Below are 20,342 nucleotides of genomic sequence, written 5' to 3' on the forward strand. Positions count from 1 at the left end.
AGGCTCATACCTGGCCATTGCCAACTGTTGGGCAGAGCCTAGAGGAAATTCTGAGCTTGCCCCCAGCAGTTCACAGCTAGCTCTGTTGCTTTCAGGTTCCCAGGCCTTTGCAGGTACAAAACTAGGTAGGCCCATTCTTCCATCTCAACTCCATTCCTAGTCCCCCATTATCTCTTGACATCAAATTCAAATGTACCTTTGAGAAGATTCCCCTATAATGCTTTTATGGCCATAATTCCCTCCTCTGTACTGTCCAGTGGGATCTGTTGCAAGCCCACATGTGTAATTTTTTTCTTTCCTATATTGAAATAAGGTATCATGTAGCCCAGGCTGGCCTTGTACTTGATATGTATCAAGGATGACCTTGAACTCTCCATCCTTCTGCCTCTGTCTCCAAGTCCAGGGATTACTGATGTGTAGCACCATACCAGCTAAAGAGCAAATTTGACCAAGTAAAGTTACCTTTAGTGACACTTAAGCTATCTGATGTCCAAAATACCATTATTCCTACAAGTCATCAACATGGAGAGTAGGTAATGTGCCAGAGCTGTGTCTCACTTTAGTGATCTCAGTACTGAAGAGACAGAGAAAAGTAAGTCATTGCATGTTGGAGAGCAGTCTGGTCCACACAACAAGTTCTAGGCCAGCAAGGGATGTAGACTAGACTTGATTCCCTGCACCTACAGACAAATGATGTGGGTGTGGCAGCACCAGCTGGTACCTGGGTAACCAGCTTTGATCTCAGTTTGTCTTCCTGTTGCAGGCCCAGTACCCCCAGTTTATCAGCAGGGTGAGGGGACGAGGCACCTTCTGTTCCTTCGATACTCCCGATGAAGCCATACGGAATAAACTCATCCTAATTGCCAGGAACAAAGGTAAGGGAAAGAGTGAGAGTGGTCACTGAACGTAACCATTCCATCAGTGTCTATGGGTGACTAAGTCTCCCTGGTACAGGTGCTGAGCTTCGATAGATACAGGGTTGGGGAAGTGGAGGTACAGAGAATAAACAGTCTTGGTTTTCTTCCTCAGAAGAAGAAAACTTACTGTGGGATTTGTTTTCCCTGTTTCCTCTCTCTCATCTGACTGTTTCTTTTTCCTGTATATGTGAGGCTGTGTGTCATGTATCCTAGGCTCATTTTAAACCTGCTATGTAGCTGATTGAGAATGGCTTTGAACTTCTGGTCCTGCTACCTCCTCTTCCCCAGTGTTAGGCTTGCAGGCATGTACTACCACATCCAGCTTATTCATTGCTAAGCATCGAACCCAGGGCCTCATATAGGCTAGACAAGCCCTACCACTGAGCTACACCCCACCAGCCCAGGAGAGATTTCCATCCACTCTTGTGTTGCAGGCATCCTCTGAGAAGCCATGCTGTACTAATGGTGGAAACAGGAACACTGAAACCTGCAGCCCTTCCTCCAGGATGCCATGGTTTATCAGGAAAGCAGATAGCAAACACAATGCGTTTGGCAAGCAGTCACAGCCTCGGTCCAGGGACAAGGAAAGAGAGCGGGGAACAGGGGGCGGGGGAGGGGGCGTTGAATGTCTAGGAAGGATTTCTAGGGTGTTGCTATTTTCCGGAAGGCGTGAGGATGAGCAAGGACTGGCTAGATAAAGAAAGGAACAGTACCCTGGGCAGGGGACAGGGCAGTGTGTGATGCACTGGGGGAGGTTGTGTGAGATACCCTGAGGCAGGATGGCACTAGGAAAGGTGGAGAAATAAATTGGGGCAGACAGATGGAAGGAGTGACTCTGGGGAATAGATCAAGCTACCTCACACTGGCCTGTAGGACAATTCACAATTCCAGTGCTCTGGAGTTTTCTAAAGCCCTATGGGAAACTATTGAGCGTTTTTTGTTTGTTTTTATATTTACTTATTTTATGTATGGGAGTGCTCTATCTGCACGCCTGAAGAGGGCATGGGATCCCATTGCACATGGTTGAGAGACACCCTGTGGTTGCTGGGAATTGAACTCAGGACCTCTGGAAGAGCAGTCAGTGCTCTTAACCGCTGAGCCATCTCTCCAGCCCTTCTTCTGCCATCTTACAAAGTCCTTGCAGCAGCCCCAAAGGACAGTGACAATTAGCAGATTTTGGTTTTTTGTTTTTTTTGGGTTTTGTTTTAGTTTGGTTTGGTTTTTGTTTTGTTTTGTTTTGAGACAGGGTTTCTCTGTGTAGCCCTGGCTGTCCTGGAGCTCACTCTGTAGACCAGGCTGGCCTCGAACTCAGAAATCCGCCTGCCTCTGCCTCCCAAGTGCTGGGATTAAAGGCGTGCGCCACCACAGCCCGGCTGGTTTTTTGTTTACTTGTATTTATTACAGTACTAGAGACCAAACTTCAACTTTACACGTTAATAGACAAGAATTGTACCACTCGCCTAGCTAGCACTACAGTCTGCCTGCTACCCCCATTTCCCTTTAAACACTTTTTCTTAGCTCTGTGATATGTGCATGTGTATGATATGTGTTATGTGCCATAGTGAGTATGTAGAGGTGAGATGATAACTTCATGGGGCAGTTCTCTCTGACCTTTCTTTAAGTAGGTTCCAGGGATTGAATTCAGGCTGTCTGGTTTGCACAAGTGCCTTGTCTATTGAACCATGAGACAAGAGTCCCATTAAATTGGCCAGAGTGGCCTTGGCTCCTTTATAACTGAGACTGGCTTGGACTTGCAATCCTCCTTCACAAGCCTCCTGAGCAGCTAGGATAGCAGGCATGTTCTGATGAACCTAGCTTTTACATTTTTATTTATTTATGGTTTGAGAAAGGGCCTCATTGTATAACCTAGGCCTAGAACTTGGAATCCTGCTTCTGCCTCTCAAGTGCTGTGACTACGGACATGTGCTTGGCTTCGCCTCCATTTTTAAATGTGAAAGACAGTTCCAAAGACAGTGAGCAAGCCAGACAAGTATTGCCAGCATGAATGATGAAGACCCCTTTGAAAATCTGTAGAGTCCTCCCTTTTTCATAATGGCTCTGCCCCTTCTGCGTGTGCTTTTCTAATGTCTTTGTTTGCGTGTTTTCTTACTCCAGAGATGTCTCTACCATCCAACCCACCAGTAGGAGGAGAGTAGGCATTCAAAGTTAGGAGGGCTGGGCCTGGTGGCTCCCGCCTTAATCCCAGGCAGGCAAGCCTCTGTGAATTCAGGGCCAGCCAGGGCTACATAGTGAGACCCTATCTCAAAGGGGGGGAAAAAAAAGAAAACAAATAAACAGTGAAGGAAAAAAGAGGTGGGTGAGGGAAAAGAGGGCAAGGATGGAGGGATGGGTAGTGGAGGGGAAGTCAGAGGGGCCTGCCTGGGAGAGAGTGATCAAGGGTGGATGACAGTGGCTACTCACCTACCAAGCCTCCCAAATGTGGCCCTAGAAACTCACACCCCTATCTACTTCTGCTCTCCTTTCAGGTGTAGTATTGGGGGGCTGCGGTGACAAATCCATCCGTTTCCGTCCCATGCTGGTCTTCAGGGATCATCACGCCCATCTGTTCCTCAACATTTTCAGTGGCATCTTAGCAGACTTCAAGTAAAGAAGCCATCTCTATGACGTTCAGAGAAAGCCCTGTCTCCGCGGTGTCGACTTGATTAGTTTGCCTAATTCATATTTTCACTTCAAAGTTTATCAGAGGCGAATGCATAAACTAAAGGGTCATTTGTGGGGCAGGCTCATTGGTTCGTGCTTGTGGAGGAGTGGGTGGGGAAGACCACAGTTTGAGGGACGCCCCCTGCACAGCTCATGGTGACCATTGGTTAAAGCCCAGAAGTTCTGTGTAAGCCTTGAACACTGTCTTAGGAAAGGCCATGAGGCCATATTTCTGCCAACCCTGGACCAACTAGTCTCTTAGAAGCCACTCAAGGGTATCACACATGCTCCAAGGTGGGTGAGTCTCTGCTCATCTCAAGTCCTGGGATCAGAGACAATGTCCCTCACAAACAAACTCTTGTGCTTCTCACCAAATCCCTAGCTCCATGCCCCACTTGCGACTTACTGAGGGTCTGGATAGTTGTCAGGAAGATGACAAGGTAGGGAGATAAGGACCATGTCTAGAGGTGTAGAGAGGCCTCTGGTATCCTAAACACCAAGATTCACAAAGGCCTGTGCCCTGATGATGTCCCTGGCCTATGAATTCTGTCCTTGACTGACCCATGCTCTGGGAGGATCTCCGAGTTGTGTCAGTGATAGACAGTTTAGTCAACATTTCCATCCTGTGCCGATCTTGACTCAGAGGAAGGAGACAATCTCCTGAGCATCCAGGAGACTCATGGAACCTGAAGTTGCCTCGGGAGCCTCCATTGAGGAACCTGGCAGCAGAGATCCTTCATCCCATCTCCAGGGCCTCTGACTTGTGACCCCTCATCCTGGGAGCACCATAGTCCATTTTTCACCCACCCACCTTCCCTCCATTCCTGAGCAGGGCTAGTCCATCCCAGAGGGCCACTGCTAGACTTCCTGTTAGGGACAATGTGTCCATTATAAAGGCATAAGGACACCACACATGGAAAAGCAGCCTGCTGGTTCCTATTGGTTTCCTTGGACTTGCCCCCCACCCCAGCCTGGACTTCACCTGAGTATGGGGCTTTCCTGGCAGCCAGCATCCAATGCTTATGCAGGCTCCAGCATCTCAGCCAGAGGCCAGATGTTCTTAGAACTGACTTGACCTGAGAGGCTCCTGAGCAGACCTCCTAACCCTTCACAGAGGCAGTGTTTATTTAACACGTAGACTGCAGGGGGGGGAGGGGCGCTGTTTTATCCAGAAGACTCTTTGCATCCTGTTGCCCTCAATGACTGTCTAGGGGGATGAGTATATCAGGGTTTCCAATTCAACCCTTTTGTTTTCTTAGTGAGGAATCATCCAAAGACCTGGCTTTCATGTTTCCTTAGACACGGCCCTCAACTTACTTGCCTTGAAGAAGAAAGGCACTGACACACTTAACACAAACAGCAGATCCACAAATACCAGTTCACATCACAGCCCTGCAGTCCGAGATTCAGGCCCCTCTTCATAGCCATGCCTAAGGTCATTTCCATCAATGACAGGGTCTGCTCCCTCCCTCCCTCCCTCCCTCCCTCCCTCCCTGGAAGCCTTCACTCACCAGCGTGTTTATTTCCACGTTTATTATTCACTCATCAGACTGTCATGAAATATTTGTGTTGTTCCAGGTCCTGTGCTAGGCACCAGGCACCAAACATGAAATGAGAGAAAGTCCTTGCTCCCAGGGACTCCCACTCTTTCAGGAACCACAGACCCCTAATGTTGCAGTCAGAATGGCAAGTGTGCCAGCAAGGATTTCTGAACACTAAATCCAACGAGCCTTCACAGGGAAAGGATGTTTGAGCAGAATTCTCCAGAATGAATAGGAGTTAGCCAAGCAGAAAAGGCAAGGAAGATTGAAGGGGGCGGAAAGCATCTTCAGAGGCACACCTCTGCGAAGTCTCAGCCCTTTCCCTGGGGAGCCAGACCCCACCCAGGGATACCAAGGTTCAAGGTCTTCTTTAACAAACCAGAAAAATGCAGGCCAAGCCCTAATTCATCCTATTGGTTTAAGCACGCTGCCTCTTGAGAACCACGGTTTCACATGCAGACGCTCCAGCAGGTCCTTAGAGTTCAAAGGGTTTTAATCCAGGACAGCAGAAATCGCCCCTCGGTGAAGGGAGCAGCTGATATTTCATTCTCTTGCCACGGGGCACGTTAACAGAAGAATGAAATTCTTTGTAGAAAGTCATCTCCAGATGTATTTCCCACCCCTCGCCTGGAGACAGTTCTTCCCATTTTAAACAAACAAAATTTAAGGCGTTTATCCACAAGTTCTTGACTTGGATTCAGTGCGTTCCTGCGATGCCCTCTTTGGGAGTACAGGAGGTTAGCTGGAAGAGTTCCAAGGAAAAGAATTTTCCACAAAACTTGATTGTAGAAACTTAGAGAAGGTTGAGAAAAACCCAGGAAGCCTAGTGGGCAGGCTTCTGCCTAGGACAAACCCACAAACAAGCGTGTCTGTGTGGAAGGTCTGGACAAACACCCATCATGCATTAGTGCAGTAGAGTTTAGTAAGCGTATCTAGCCAGTCTTGTCAGTTGTGCAGAAAACGAGGCCCAGTACTAGCAAGTCTTAGCATACCCTCCCTTTTTATTACGAATGGGTGGTTTTTTTTATAATTCTTACTGATGCTCAGTAACCATGCAAAACTGTGCACATTCATGTACTAATAGATCTGTACCTATCTATACGCATATATATCAGCTCACTGTAGAAAACCACAGCTAGCAAGCATTGCAGACTCATGCAAACCAAGTGATCTTGTTTACAGTAACCGTCAACAGTGCCAATGAGGGGTGAGGACACTAACCTGTCACGGTGTAACTGGTGACCACGTGCACAGTTCCATGACTTAAATGTTTCCTGTGTTAATCAGTATTCTTAAATTAAAAGAAAATGTTTATAATGGAAATATCAGAGTGAATGTGGGCTTTTTCTAGGGATACATTAATTCTCAGAAGTGTCGATTCGCCCCAGATGGTGAAACGACAGAGTTTGTATGAATTCCACCCAAGTCCAGCCTGGTGAGCCACTGAACTTCCTGGTTACTTAGAGGAGCATGGGGACTCAGACAGCTGCATCCCTTGAAGGCCCACTCAAGCATGGGTGACAATCAGAAAGCTGTGTCATCGAAGCTCCACTGACGTGGCCTCTCCCTGAGCAAGGGTATATGCGACCTCAGTTGGCGCTGCAAGTCGTGTGGGCTTCTATATTTCTTACCTTCCTCCTATGGCCCAGTATCTGACAAGACGAAAGTTAAGGAGAAAGGGTCTGTTTGAGCTTCAAGTTTAAGAGAGGACACACAGGTAGGCTCAGCAGTTGAGAGCACTGACTGCTCCTCCAGAGGTCCTGAGTTCAATTCCCAGCAACCACATGGTGGCTCACAACCATCTGCAATCAAATCCGATGCCCTCTTCTGGTCTGTCTGAAGAGAGAGACAGTGTACTCACATACATTAAACAAACAAACAAATAAATAAATAACTCTTTAAAAAAAAATAAGGACACAGGGTCCATCACCGTGTAGAAGGCATGGTCACAGGAGCACAAGACAGCTGGTCACATTGGTTCCTCAGTCGGGAAGCAGAGAGCAGACCGAAGTGGGATTACACTAAAGAACCTCAAGGCCCACCCCAAAGATTCCCTTCCTCCTAAAAGTTTCTCAGCTTTCAAAAGTAGTGCCACCAGCTTGGAAACAAGGGTTCAAACACCCCTAGTTCAGGGGAAGAGGGGCCACATTCCTAGATCTCCAACACGGTAAGTTTCTCTGTGGTTTTCCTGGGCCTCCAAGCCTCCCTTCTGTCTACAAAGGGCTGCTTCAGTACAACAGAAAAGCCACATGATATGTGGGACAGGCAGGTGGGAAGTTACCACCCCCCCCCCAGTTTCATTTTCAAGACTTTGTAGGGGCTGCAGTGACTGAGCAGAGGGCAGGGGCGAGCAAGGTAAAGACAGGAGGGCTGATGTCTCTGAGGTCGGTACTGCTGGGTCACAAGGAGGTGGAGATGACATGACAAGGGGAACGGGGCAAAGAGGTGGCCCAGCTCCCATCCTGGAGGGCTCTGTGTACCACACTGAGAGGCGGGCTTTCTATGGGGACAAGGGAGATGCTGAGGGTGTGGGACAATAGAATCAACCAGGATACACTTAGAAAAACCCCTGAGTGAGTTGGGGTTGGGATGATGCAGGAGCACAGCAGTTAAGAGTGCTTGCTGCTCTTGCAGAGGACCCAAGTTCAGCTCCTAGCAGCCACATGGCAGCTCACAACCACCTGTAACTCAACTGGCCTCCAAGGACACTATGCATGCAGATGGTGCATATGTAGACATATGTAGTGGGAAATTTTCCCCGCAAGCTCGGAGGAGCTAAGGTGGGAGAAGTAAGGAGAGGAAGAGGAGGAGTGGGGAGAGGAAGAGGAGTAGGAAGAGGAGGAGCTAAGGGGAGAGATGTAGGAGCCATGGATGAACACGCCACTGCTCCTGGCCACAGGCCTTGTCTAGTCGGGAAGATGGCGGCTGATTAAGAACAAGCCAATTTAAAATATTACTGCAACAGACATACATCAGGCAAAACACACTCATAAAAAATAGAAATAACTCTTCTTTTAAAATCTGTCAGTGCATGAAGGATAGAGATGCTGGGGAAGCCGTCAGTGGCCAGTGGTGTTGACATGGCCTACAGCCTGCATGTAACATCCAGCACATGAGGGAAGTGATTGGCTCACGGGGCAGCATTTGATTTACTTATTTATTTTTGAGACAGTGTGTCACTGTGCAGTCCTGCTGGCCTGTAACTGATTAAGTAGACAAGGCTGCCCTCAAACTCACACCTGCCTGCCTTTGCCTCCCAAATGGTAAGATGAACAGCATGTGCCACTGCTCCTGGCCCAGTAGGCAATTTTTACCTTAATATTAACTCTTTTCATTTTTATTTTTTTATGTGTGCATATACATCTGTGCACCACTTTCATGCAGTGCCAGAAGAGGGTGCCTTGTCCCTTGGAACTGGAGTTACCATTGATAGTCACCATGTGGGTGGTGGAAATTGAACCTGGGTCCTCTGGAATAGCAGCCAGTACTCATAACTGCTGAGCCATTTCTCTAGTCCCTGTTTGTCTTTATATTAAATGTGTTTTTAAAATAATCATATATTAATAATGACAATAATAATAGTCTAATGATCATTTTTGAATATCTGCTATGACAAGAACACTCTCTTGGTGTTTTGAAAATTCTCCCTCCTAACAACCTAACAACTTTTGTGTGCCTATTTTTTGACACATGAGTAGGGTCAAGGCAGGATATCATTATGTAAACCAGGCTGGCCTTGTCTAGCCATGTATCCGAGACTGGTCTTAACCTGCTGATGGTTCTGCCTCCATCTCTCAAGTGCTAGGATTATGGGTATATTCACCATGCCCAGCTTAGATACCTGGATTTGATATATACCATATATGAAAGAAGACAGTGTATGAAAAAAAACCACATGTGTGGATACATACATGCAGTCAACTCAGAATTGGTTGAAGTTGAACTGTCTGGCAACCAACCTTGGTTGGTTGTTAGTGTGAACCTTGGAAAGTTAGTATGAACTTGGCACCATCAGTGTAAGCACACAGCCTGAGGCAGCTGGGTTGAAGAAGCCACAATTTCAAAGTCAGATGCCATCAGCTTTGTCGTCATCTCCTCCTCCTCCTCTTCCTCCTCCTTCTCTTCTTCCTCCTCATTCTTCCTCCTTTGTAAGAATGTCATGAATCCCAGACTGTTCTCAAGCCTGCTGTATAGCCGAAAATAATCTTGAACTTTTACTCACCTGTCCTTATACCCCAAGTGTTGGGATTGCAGGTGTGCACCACCATGGCTGGTTTTATGCTGTGGTAGAGACATAACCTAAGACTCTATGCATGAAGACTCTGCCAGCTAAGCCCCAGCCCCCAGATTCTCTCTAAAAATTCACTGCTCCTCACATTCCATCCATTGTCCTTACTGGTAAGACAGAACAGCTCGGTAGAATGACCCAGTGTGGCTGCTTCCTAGCTGGTGACCTTGAAGAAGCCACTCCACCTCTCAGCCCATTGCAAACACTACAACAAACACTTGCATTTTCCAAGTGCTTTCCTGGGCTGAGTCACTATCCTAAGCATCATCCACTAAGCCGGTCATTACTTGCCCTAACAGAAGATACAGTTGTTATCTTCACAAGTGAAGAAACGGAGGCTCAAGCTGTTCAAATGGCCCCAGCTTCCAGGTAGGTAGTGACAAGGAATAGAGTGACACCTCAGCCCTGCATTCTCCGGGGTTCACCAGGACAGTGGCTGGCTGTGATAGCTAGCTTAAAGTTTTTCAATTTTTTTTAATGTTATGTGTATTGGTGATGTATATATCATGTGTACATTGCCCACAGAGGCCAGAGAGGGTGTTGGATGCTCTGGGGCCGGAGTTACAGACAGTTGCGAGCTGCCATGTGAATGCTAGGAAGTGAATCCAGATCCTCTGGAAGAGCAATTAGTGCTCTTAACCCCTGAACCATCTCTCCAGTCTCTGGTTAGCCTCGACTGTCAATTTGACACGACCTAGAATCACCCGAGAAGAGTCAGTGCATCTACACTGAGTTAGTCTGTAGGCGTGTCTGTGGGAGGCTGGGTTGAGTTATTGATATGGGACAACCCAGCACTCCGTAGGCAGCACCATTCCCTAGGCAGACTCTCTCGGACTGTATAAAAGCAGAAGGATTGAGCCCAGCAAAGGCAAATCATCGAGCATGCATATGGTCATTTATCTCTGCTCTTGACTATGGATGTGATATCAGCTGCTTCAAGTTCCTGCCACTGTGACTTCCCAACAGTAATGATTTATATAACCTGCAATTTTAGTGAAAATAAACTCCTTCTCCTCCAAACTGCATTTTGTCAGGGCTCCTTTGTCTCAGCCACAGAAACGAAGCTACAACACTGACTAAAGCTTTCTCAGAACCATGTAAGTTGGGTGTGGTGGCTCACATGTGAAATCTTAGCAACATAGGAGGCTGAGCCAGGAGGATTGGGAGTTCAAGGATAGCCTAGGCGATATAGCAAGATCTCATCTCAAAAACTAAAGGGACTATAGAGATGGCCCATTGATTAAGAGTATAGACTGCTCTTGCAAAAGACCTGAGTGTGGGTCCCAACACCCACATAAGGTGATTCAACCTCCTACAACTTCAGTTCCAGGGATCTGACGACCTCTTTTGACCTCCTTAAGCATTGTAGTCATGTGTACAAACCCAGACTCACATATACATGTGATTAAAAAGGAAATCTGAATTTTTTTTTTCAAGACAGGGTTTCTTTATGTAGCCTTGCCTGTCCTGGAACTCACTCTGTAGACCAGGCTGGCCTTGAACTCAGAGATTCACCTGTCTCTGCCTCCCGGGTGCTGGGATTAGAGTTTGAGGGGCACCTTAGTCTACAGAGCAAGTTCCAGGCCAGCTGTGGCTATTCAGGGAGACTCTCTATATAAACTCAAAACAACAACAATGAAACAAACGCGACTTCTGTGTGACAAGCTAAGTGTCTCCTAAGCCCAAAACCACCAAATAGTGTGTTTCCATAGCAACCACGTTCCCACAAATAAACACTGCCCATTTCCCAGTGTAGGGCAGGCCTGGCAGACAGGAAGGAAGCCATGCTGTGAGAAGCAAACAGGATCCCATCCAAAATGCTTTTCAACAACTGTGTGCGTTGCACCTAGCGTGGGTCCAGAATAGAAGCACATAACTGTTTTCTCTGCCTAGGCTGAAGGCGACTGCAGAAATTGTTCCATCAGTGTAATACTTGCTGAGCAAGCATGAGTTAGATTCCCTAATACCTACATAAAAGCTAGGTGGGATGACAGGGAAATGGGGTTAAGAGGATCCCAGGGTTTCGGTGGCCAGCTAGCCTAGCGTACTTAGTGAACAATCCTCTCCAACTCAAAGGTTAAGGTGATCACAAGGAATTATGGTACCACATACCTGTAACTCCAGCACCTGGGAGGCAGGAGAAGCAGAAGTTTAGGCCATTCTTGACTACATAATACATTTGAGGCCACCCTGGGCTATATGAAACTCTATCTCAAGATCATCATCAACAAGAAAAGATGACAGGGATAGGCATCCTTGGAGAGCAGGAGGCTCTTGATATCCTGAGACACAATGGGAGGTTGTACAGCCACTCACGTGGTGTACACCTGACACCTCAGCAGTCCTCCGGCCCCTAAATCAGCCTGTGTCAGATTCTAGCATAAGTACGAGTTTCTGTATTTTGTTGTTTTATTTTGAGACAGAGTCTCATATAGCCCTGGCTATCCTCAAACAAGATCTTCCTGCCTCAGTCTCAGGAGTGCTGAGATCACAGGAGTGCGCCACCAGGCCCAGCCTCACCAAAACATTTTTACTTAATCTTTTCTTTTTAAAGTGTATTTTTGAGTCTCAGTGTGTGAGTGTATGCCACACATAGCATGTGGAGGTCAGAGGACAACTTGTGGAGCCACTGAAGTGGAAGAAACCCTTGGGTTAGCAACAGTGATTGAGGCAAATAGGAAGAAGTCTAGCCTAGGACCTTGTGGTTTGGGTTATACTCATGCATCCATTCTGGTCACAAAGCACTTGGCAGCACAGACTCTTACTCTCATGTGCTGTACACACACCCCTCCAAATAACGCAGTTAGCAACCTCAGAAACCACCCAAGCCCCAACGTGCCTTAGGCTTTACTCCCACCTCTGAAGAACAATATGCATTTCTTGGCTCCTGGTAATAATCAGATTTGGGCAGTTTCTATTCAAGCATATCTCCAATGCATCCTTATGAGGAATAGAAGACCCAATCCACCGTGAACTTGTTTTGGGCAATGCACTAGGACAAACTATCCCTCAAGTGAAAACCTACAAGGAGAATCCCCTACTTACTACCTTATATGTATGCTCAAATGACTATGCAAATGATTAAAATCAGATACACTATGGTTATGCATATGATTAAAATCAGATGCACTATGGGAAGAGACAAGCACAATAGAAAAGAGAATGTAGGGAATCTTGGAGTAAGCTCAGGACATGTCAAGACCAAGTTCTCAAGCACAAAGGAGATTAACAGAGGGACAAAGGGCAGGATAAGGACAAAGACAGGAGAGAAAGAGGAAGAAGAAAAAGAAACAAGGGAGGGAAGAGAAAGGGCACAGAGAGAAGGTATTTTTCCTGGGGGTAGATGGTGACAAAGGGCTGCCTCTGGATAGAGAAGCCACAGGCATGACCCATAGGCAAATGACAGTTTAGAGAAATAAAATGGGAAACCCCATGTTAGGATGAGGTGTTTTTTATTGGAGGACAGCCAAAGGGGATTTCTGATTGCTGGATCTCAATACTTTGATAGCTGGACCTTGGTGGTCAGCCTCAGGAGGAAGAGGCCGAATAAGAAAATAGACCTTGGTGGCTAGCTTTAGGGATGTAATCTAACCAATTTTTTTTAGCACAGAAGAGGGAATGGGGGAGAAGGGCAAAGCTTGCAGAGCCATGCTTGCCATGCTCAGGCTGGCTAGAGTCCCTTCAGTGAATATTCTGTCAATCAAAATCGAGCAACCACTCTACTCCTCCTTCACGGGACGCAGGCTGTAGCGTCACTTTTGTGCTGCTGTAATCGACTGCGTATCTGTCTGTAATCTGCACTATTACTTCACCCCAAATAAAGTGAGCCTGCTATTTATTCATTTCTGTGTGAGCAAATCCTTATTCACACTAGGCTTGGAACCCCCTCACCAGCAACAAAAAGGCTCTTCTTAGCCTTCCCAACCTCCAGAACTTTATGAATGCTGTTTGAGTCACCCAGTCCGCAGCATTTGGGGGTGGGTGCCTCTTCTTTGGTTTATTGTTTTTTGATAGGGTAGCCCAGGTTGGCCTAGAACCTTGTACCTAATGATGATCTTGAACTCCTGATCCTCCTACTTTAACTTCCCAGGTGATGGGATCATAGTCAAGTGAAACCCACCACGCTTGCTTGGGAGGCAGGGGTTGAGCCTCATTCTGTGTGTAGCCTAGGCTGGCCCCACAGTATGACAATCTTCCTGCTTGAGTTTTCCCAGTGTCGGGGTTTTAGGCATGAACTGCCATGTCTGGCTCTTATTTTTGTTATAACCCAAAGGGGTTGGGCATGTGGCTGAGGCTGAGTGGTAGAGTGCTTGCCTAGAGTGTACAAAGCCCTGGGATGGATTCCCAGCATCACACACACACACACACACACACACACACACACACACACACACACACACACGAATTATTTTGGCCGGGTGATGGTGGCGCATGCCTTTAATCCCAGCACTTGGGAGGCAGAGGCAGGCAGATTTCTGAGTTCAAGGCCAGCCTGGTCTACAGAGTGAGTCCAGGACAGCCAGGACTACACAGAGAAACCCTGTCTCGAAAAAACCAAAAAAAAAAAATATATATATATATATATATATATATATATATATATATATATATATATAATTATTATTATTATTATTATTATTATTATTATTATTATTATTATTATTTTGGAATTGTTTTTCAAAGGGAGAAATGATCAATGTAGCCACAGTCTGAATCTAAAAGCCTTTCCCCCTGTGGCCTGGAACTTGTTAGACTGTACTGGTCTCAAACTCAAGACAACCCATCTGCCTCTGCCTCTGCCTCCTGACAGTCAAGGCCTACACCAGGAAGCCTGGCTCTTGTTTTGTTTCCTAAACAGGTCAAATTACTGCCCTGCCGTGGTTTCAGAATACTAACCCACTTCCTGTTCTCCGTAGCTGGTGTATAAAGGGAGAGCGATACACTTATTCCTTGTGTGCCCTCTGCTGCCGCCTTGTGAGCAAGCTACTCTGCAAAGGCCACTCTTGGTGAGAGGGCTCTCCCAGGCAAGTTCCTTGCAGGCCTAGCAGCCTTGTAGTTAAGCAGTGTGCTGACTCTGCTCACTGCAGTCACCTGGGGAGTAACAGGAAAGGGCCTGGCAGTGTTTTGAAGGTATTACCATCGTAAAAGTGAACCAAAGGCAAACTCAAGGACAGAGACTTACTGGCTTGTTTGTTCTTTCGAGATATAGTCTAATTTAGAGCAGGTTGACCACAAACTTACTAAAAAGCCAAGGAGCCCTGATCTTCCTGCCTATACCTCCTTAGGACTGGGATTACATGCATCTGGCAAGCAATTTATCTGGTGCTCGGCCTTGAACCCAGGACTTAGCACTCTACCAACCAAGCTGCAGCTCCAGTGCCTTAAGCAGGCAATTTCTAAACTAGCTTGAGGCCCTCAGGCTGCAATCAGGCCATACCTAGAACATTCGGGTAGAATCAAATTCTAAGTCATTCTCAGCTACACAGCAAGCTTGAGTCTAGCCTGGGCTATAAAATTCAAAAGGCCCTCTCTCAAACAAAACAAAATCCTATAGGACTGCTCGATTTTTGTCATTATGTGAAGAGACGGCTGCGTGCATGCCACAGTATGTGGGGAGGTCGGAGGACAACCTGAAGGAGTCAGCTCTCTCCTGACACTGGATGGGTCCTTGGATCAAACTCAGGATGTCAGGGTTGACGTTAAGCACCTTTACCCACTGAGCCTTCTCGCTGTCCCCCAAGTTCATCACTCACAGAATCCTTTAAGGTGTAGAGGATCTTTGTTGGTAAAGTAGGTCCAAATAAGCCATCCAGGCCTCCCTTGTCGCCGACATCCTGCACACACGGCTGGGCTCACAAGGCCCAGTGCATCCGCTCCCTACATCGGTTCACTGTAAGGCTCTGAGAGCAGTCATCACAGTGGGAAAGAGATGGAGGCCACAGGCACTCGCAGCTAAGCAGTAAGCTTGCTCACATCTAGGTGGATACGGCATCAATAGAAGAATCCCAGTGCTCCATTTGTGATGGGGCTGAAGGCTTTATTGTTTTCTCAGACAGGTTCTATGCAATCCTGGTACACTGCAGCTTGGCGATGCTCCTCCTGCCTTTGCTTCCCAAACCCTAGAATTACAGTATGATTCTGTCTCAAAACATTGAAACAAAAAGGCCCTGTAAAACAGGCTGGCTGTGTGGTGGGAGCATGTGCCATTAATCCCAGCAGAGGCAGGTGGAGCTCAGAGTTTGAATCCATAGCTTAAGTTCCAGGACAGCCAGGGTTACACAGAGAAAGCCTGTCTCAAAAAATAAAATAAAATAAAATAAAAATCAAAGCAAGCAAGCAAACCAACCAACCAGGTGAGATGAGACTGGGGCCTGACAAGGTGGTGCACATACTCAAGAGGCAGAAGCAAGTGGCTCTCTTCTGAGTTCAACAGGCCAGCTTGGTCTACATAGTGAGAGCTTGTCAAAAACAAACAAAACAAACAACCTAAATGAGCCTGGCATGGTGGTGGTGTATACCTTTATTTAATCCCAACACTCAGGAGGCAAAGGCTCAAGGATTTCTGAGTTCAGGGCCAGCCTGGTCTACATATAGCAAGCTCCAGAATAGCCAGGAGCAACAGAGAGAAAAAAATCCAGTCCAAAAATAAATAAATAAAAACTAGGCTGGAGAGCTGGCTCAGGAGTTAAGAGCACTGGATGCTCTTCCTCAGGTCCTGAGTTTAATTCCTAGCATTCATGGTGGCTCACAACTGTCTATAATGTGAACTGATGCCCTCTTCTGATGTGCAGTCTCTTCAAGTAGAAAAAAACACCCATATACATAAAATACATGCATTTTTTTTAAGTACCTTAAAACAAAACAAAGCTAAAAAGAATCCTGGGGGGACCTACTGAAGTTAGGTCACTGAAGCATGGCTTTGGAGGATACTAGGACTGACTAGCTCCTTCTTGTGTCTTTACTTCCTTCTCTATCCACAGCAGGGACACAAACAAGCACTGTGTACTGTTTACCTCAGTGTTATTCACACAGGAAGAGAGGGGTGGAGACAGCCCATGATGTCCACTGACCTGCTAAGTTGGTAAACACACACACATTCTCTCATGTTCAAGTGCACCCCGAGAATCAAGTCACGAAAAACAAACCCACACACACTTTCACTGACTCGGTGTACTAAGCTCTGAACACCACCAAGTTAACGATGGGCAGCACAGGAGCAAACATACCATGATTCCCTCCATGGATGTCGGAATAACAAATTCAGAGATTAGCTGCTGCCTGCAAACAGGTGAGGTGGGGAGAGGCAGCTGTGCCTCAGTGCCCACATCCTACCTGGGACAGTGAAGCACTAGAATCAACCAGCAGCAAAGGCTACGCAACACAAGGGTGTGCTTCATGCCCTGGACAATGAAAACGGTTATGATTTGATGTGCACATTTTTAAGGTTTTTTATTTTGAGATTACAATATAATTACATGTATTACAATATAATTACATGTATTTGCCTTTCCCTTTACTCCCTCCAAACCTTCATATATCCTCTGGTGCCCTTTCAAATTCATTGCCTCTTTTATTCCCTTAAATACTGTTGTGTGTATGTGCATATGCTTCTAAATATAACCTGCTCACTCTGTACTTGTATGTGCACGTTTTCAGGGCCACCCATTTCATATTGGATGTGCCCTTCCCTGAGGAAGACTACCTCTCGTGCTCTCAGATTTCCCATGTTGCCTGTTCATGCTCTTGCTTACTTTATAGAGGACCAGCAAGATGGCTGTGGGTGAAGGTGCTGACAACCTGAATTTAACCCCCAAGACCCAAATGGTAAAAGGAAAGTGACTTGAAAACGTTGTCCTCCAATCTCCTTATATGCACAGTGGCACACACACAAATAAATAATTGAAAGAAAACTTCTTAAAGGAAGAAAATTACTAAAAAGCTACAAAACACGGCATTCTGGTGGACAAATACAAAGATCGTGGCTGTTTTCCTTTCAATGCAGGTACAATCACCTAATAAGCACGTGTTTGTTCTTCATTATGAAAAGCAGCATATACACTGTCCTTCAGATGATGACGTTTGGCTTGGACAGAGTCCCTCTGCCCCATGACACTGCAAAGCTCCCAAGTATGAGCACCTCCTGGTGATTGATGTAGTCTCAGGGGGTACGGTCCCTACCTCGGTTGGTGTACAGTGACTTCCTGATGGGAGAACAAGTCTACTCTGGGCTTTCGCCGTGGCAATACAGCTGATGAGCATGGGGAGCAGTGCTGGGCCCCAGTGGGAAGCAGCCGGGAAGCCTTGCTCTATGTCGTAAGTTCTGGGCTGCTTACCTTACACAGCACTCAGTGGTCACGGGGTTTGCCTGTTCTGTGGTGCTTGGGATGGCACTTAGGACCTTAGGACATGCTAGGCAAGAGCTCTGCCACAAAGCCCCAGCCCCAGTCGTTGTTATTTTCATATCTGTCCCCATGAGAAGGGTCTTCCATCTCAGACTGCAATTCAAGGTTCAGAACCTTAATACCCTTGCCCCAGGTCAAGGAACTAAGGCTCAGCAGAACCCAAATCCCCAGGCTCTACATCCTGTGCTCCTCTGCCAATCTTCCTGCCTTCCAGCTTCACAGCAGCAGGCTCTTCGGTGATCTTGGCATAGCACTCCTCCAGGAACTGCCTCTTCATAGAAACTTCTGGCCACTATGAGATGGGATGTCTTATACAGTATAATGTTCCACTAAGGGCTTTTCCCTAAAGCTGGTTAATACCTTCCTTTTTGGTCTAAAACAGCCTTGAACTTCTCCTGTGCCTGTGTCACCAGCACCGAGGACAGGCAGGCACAGCCATGCCTGGTCCTATGCAGTGCTCCGGACTGAACCCAGAGCTTCACGTCCTGCATGCCAGACAAGCAGTTTACAAAGTGAGCATCAGCCCAGTCCCAGGTATTAGTTTTTGTCTCATCCATGTCCTTGGCCTTCTGTTTAAAATCCAAATGTAACCAGCGCTAGGAGAGGCCTAGCTGCTGTTCTTGAGTTTGGCCAGGGTGCCGAACACTTGGGAGAAACGATCCCTGTCCAGGATTCGGCCATAGCGTAAGGTGAGGTAGAAGGTCTGCTTGCCACTGTACTGCTGGATGCGCACGAACACATCCTGGACCCATTCCTCGGATTCTGACAGGGGTATCATGTCTGACACAGCACAGTATGTGTCCTGTCGCCAGCCCCAGAAGGTCAGGTGGGCCACTCGAAGCAGGGTGCCTGACTCATTCACATACAGGATGCCCACCAGTCTCCGGAAAAAGTGGCTCATCCAACACAACATGATCAGGGCAAAGCTGGCGGTCCCACTCATAAGGCACAGTGAATCGAGGGTCATGAGTCCCTGTGAGTAGCAGTAGAAGCCTGGGGGCAGGGCCACCACAGTCACAGCTGTCTGTGACAACTTCAGCCGAGACAGGAACCCAAGGGCTCTGATGGCATTGAAACGGTAGATTGTGTGGAACTGTTCAGTCTCGGTGCCTGGTGGCTTCTCCTGTGAGGGGGGAGACCTGCTCCCCACCCACCTTTTGGAATCCCCCTGCCCAGCGTAGCACCACTGTGGCTGTAGAAGTCTCCTCCATGCAGTGGGTCCCTGCAACCTTGGCACAGCTCGAAGGAGGAAAGCCTGGAAGAGAGGGGTTCCTTTCAGAAGTCATCCATGCTAATCACACAATGAACAAAGCAAAGCATCTCCCAGAAAGGCTTCAACCAGCCCTGGGAAGTCACCATGACTGCTGGAGCAAAGTGATAAAGCCAGACACTTTTTTGTGTGTGGAATTCTATTCTGGATAAGTACCATTCTCCCATTTTTACAACTAAACAAACAAACTAATAAACAAACAAACAAACAAAAACACCCCAATCCCAGCCAGTGAGATAGCCCATCTAGTCCAGGTGCTTGCTACCAAACCAGGTGACTTGAATTTGACCAACATGGTGGAGGAAGAGAAATTACTCACGCAGGACGTCCTAGACCCCCACATGCCATAGCACAAGCATATGCACAAGAACAAAATATACACAAGATTAAAACAAACAAAAATATTTTAAAAACCTAAGCCCTTCCCCCCACCCACCCTCGGCATCTGGCCCCAAGTGCAGTCGGACGCTCTGCCAGGCCCTTTCCCCTAGGCAGGTCCAAATAAGCATAGAAAACCTGTAGTTCCAGCCATTCAACAGAGACGGGCCAACAGTGGACTCAAGCTTGGGGACCTTTCTTAATCAAGGAGTAAACCAATCGGTGTCGGAAACCCACGCAACAAAACCGTGGGGTACCTATCACAGTACCTCCGCGGTTCTCCGACCGCCCTACACGTCAAGAGAACATCTTTGCATTTATTAGCTTGGGTGGGAAGCAGAGAAGTGAGGCACGGAAGCCCTCAACACTGCACAATAGTTCTCTGAAGTAAGTAGAAGAGTGAGCAAACTCTGGGCTTTAGAGTCAGAGACACTAGCTGTGCATCCTTCTTCACTTTTCCAAAGAAAACCTCAGACTATGCTGAGAAAAACATGGTTCTTAAGCCCCGAACTGGGTGTGTGCACAAGGTGGGAATTGTAGTTTTGCAGACAGTCCACGTGACCCAAGGGAAACAAAGCAGGGAAATAGCCCATGATAATACACTCTGGCCTTCCACCGGCAGATTTCCCGAATGGGTGGCCCAGGCATCCCTCCTGCCAGTCCTAGGTCCGACCGGGTCCCCTAAGCGCGTCCCCTCCTTCACCGCCCACCACTTGATATTCCTACCATGAGCCTGTCGCCTGCTACAGGAAGTACGTTGACCTTGTCCCCGGAAACTTGAAGGGCGCATGCGCAAGCGGTTAAAAACCCCGCATGCGCTAACTCAAAAAAAAAAAAAAAAAAAATGTATTATAGCTTGGGAATTGTCATTCAGATTTTGTATCC

The 20,342-nt window shown here is 47.2% G+C and overlaps 2 protein-coding genes across 3 annotated transcripts in view; one reads left to right on the plus strand and one right to left on the minus strand.

The window, feature by feature from the left end:
* Abat (4-aminobutyrate aminotransferase) overlaps positions 1-3,653 on the plus strand; it is a 90,211-nt gene extending 86,558 nt beyond the window's left edge. For both annotated transcript variants that reach the window (XM_034506431.2, XM_076937397.1), the window contains 2 exons: positions 764-875; positions 3,404-3,653. In XM_034506431.2, coding sequence (XP_034362322.1) covers positions 764-875; positions 3,404-3,525 — 234 coding nt within the window. In that variant the 3' untranslated portion in view covers positions 3,526-3,653. The remainder of the gene's footprint in view (positions 1-763; positions 876-3,403) is intronic.
* Positions 3,654-16,830: 13,177 nt separating this feature from the next.
* Tmem186 (transmembrane protein 186) lies at positions 16,831-20,313 on the minus strand. The gene is made up of 2 exons (XM_034505479.2): positions 20,184-20,313; positions 16,831-19,064 (listed from the first exon to the last, which is right to left on the minus strand). Exons 1-2 carry the CDS (start codon positions 20,184-20,186, stop codon positions 18,417-18,419), a joined length of 651 nt encoding a protein of 216 aa, XP_034361370.1. The 5' UTR covers positions 20,187-20,313; the 3' UTR covers positions 16,831-18,416.
* Positions 20,314-20,342: the final 29 nt, after the last annotated feature.

The sequence above is a fragment of the Arvicanthis niloticus genome, chromosome 6 (assembly GCF_011762505.2).
Source record: "Arvicanthis niloticus isolate mArvNil1 chromosome 6, mArvNil1.pat.X, whole genome shotgun sequence".
Taxonomy (NCBI): domain Eukaryota; kingdom Metazoa; phylum Chordata; class Mammalia; order Rodentia; family Muridae; genus Arvicanthis; species Arvicanthis niloticus.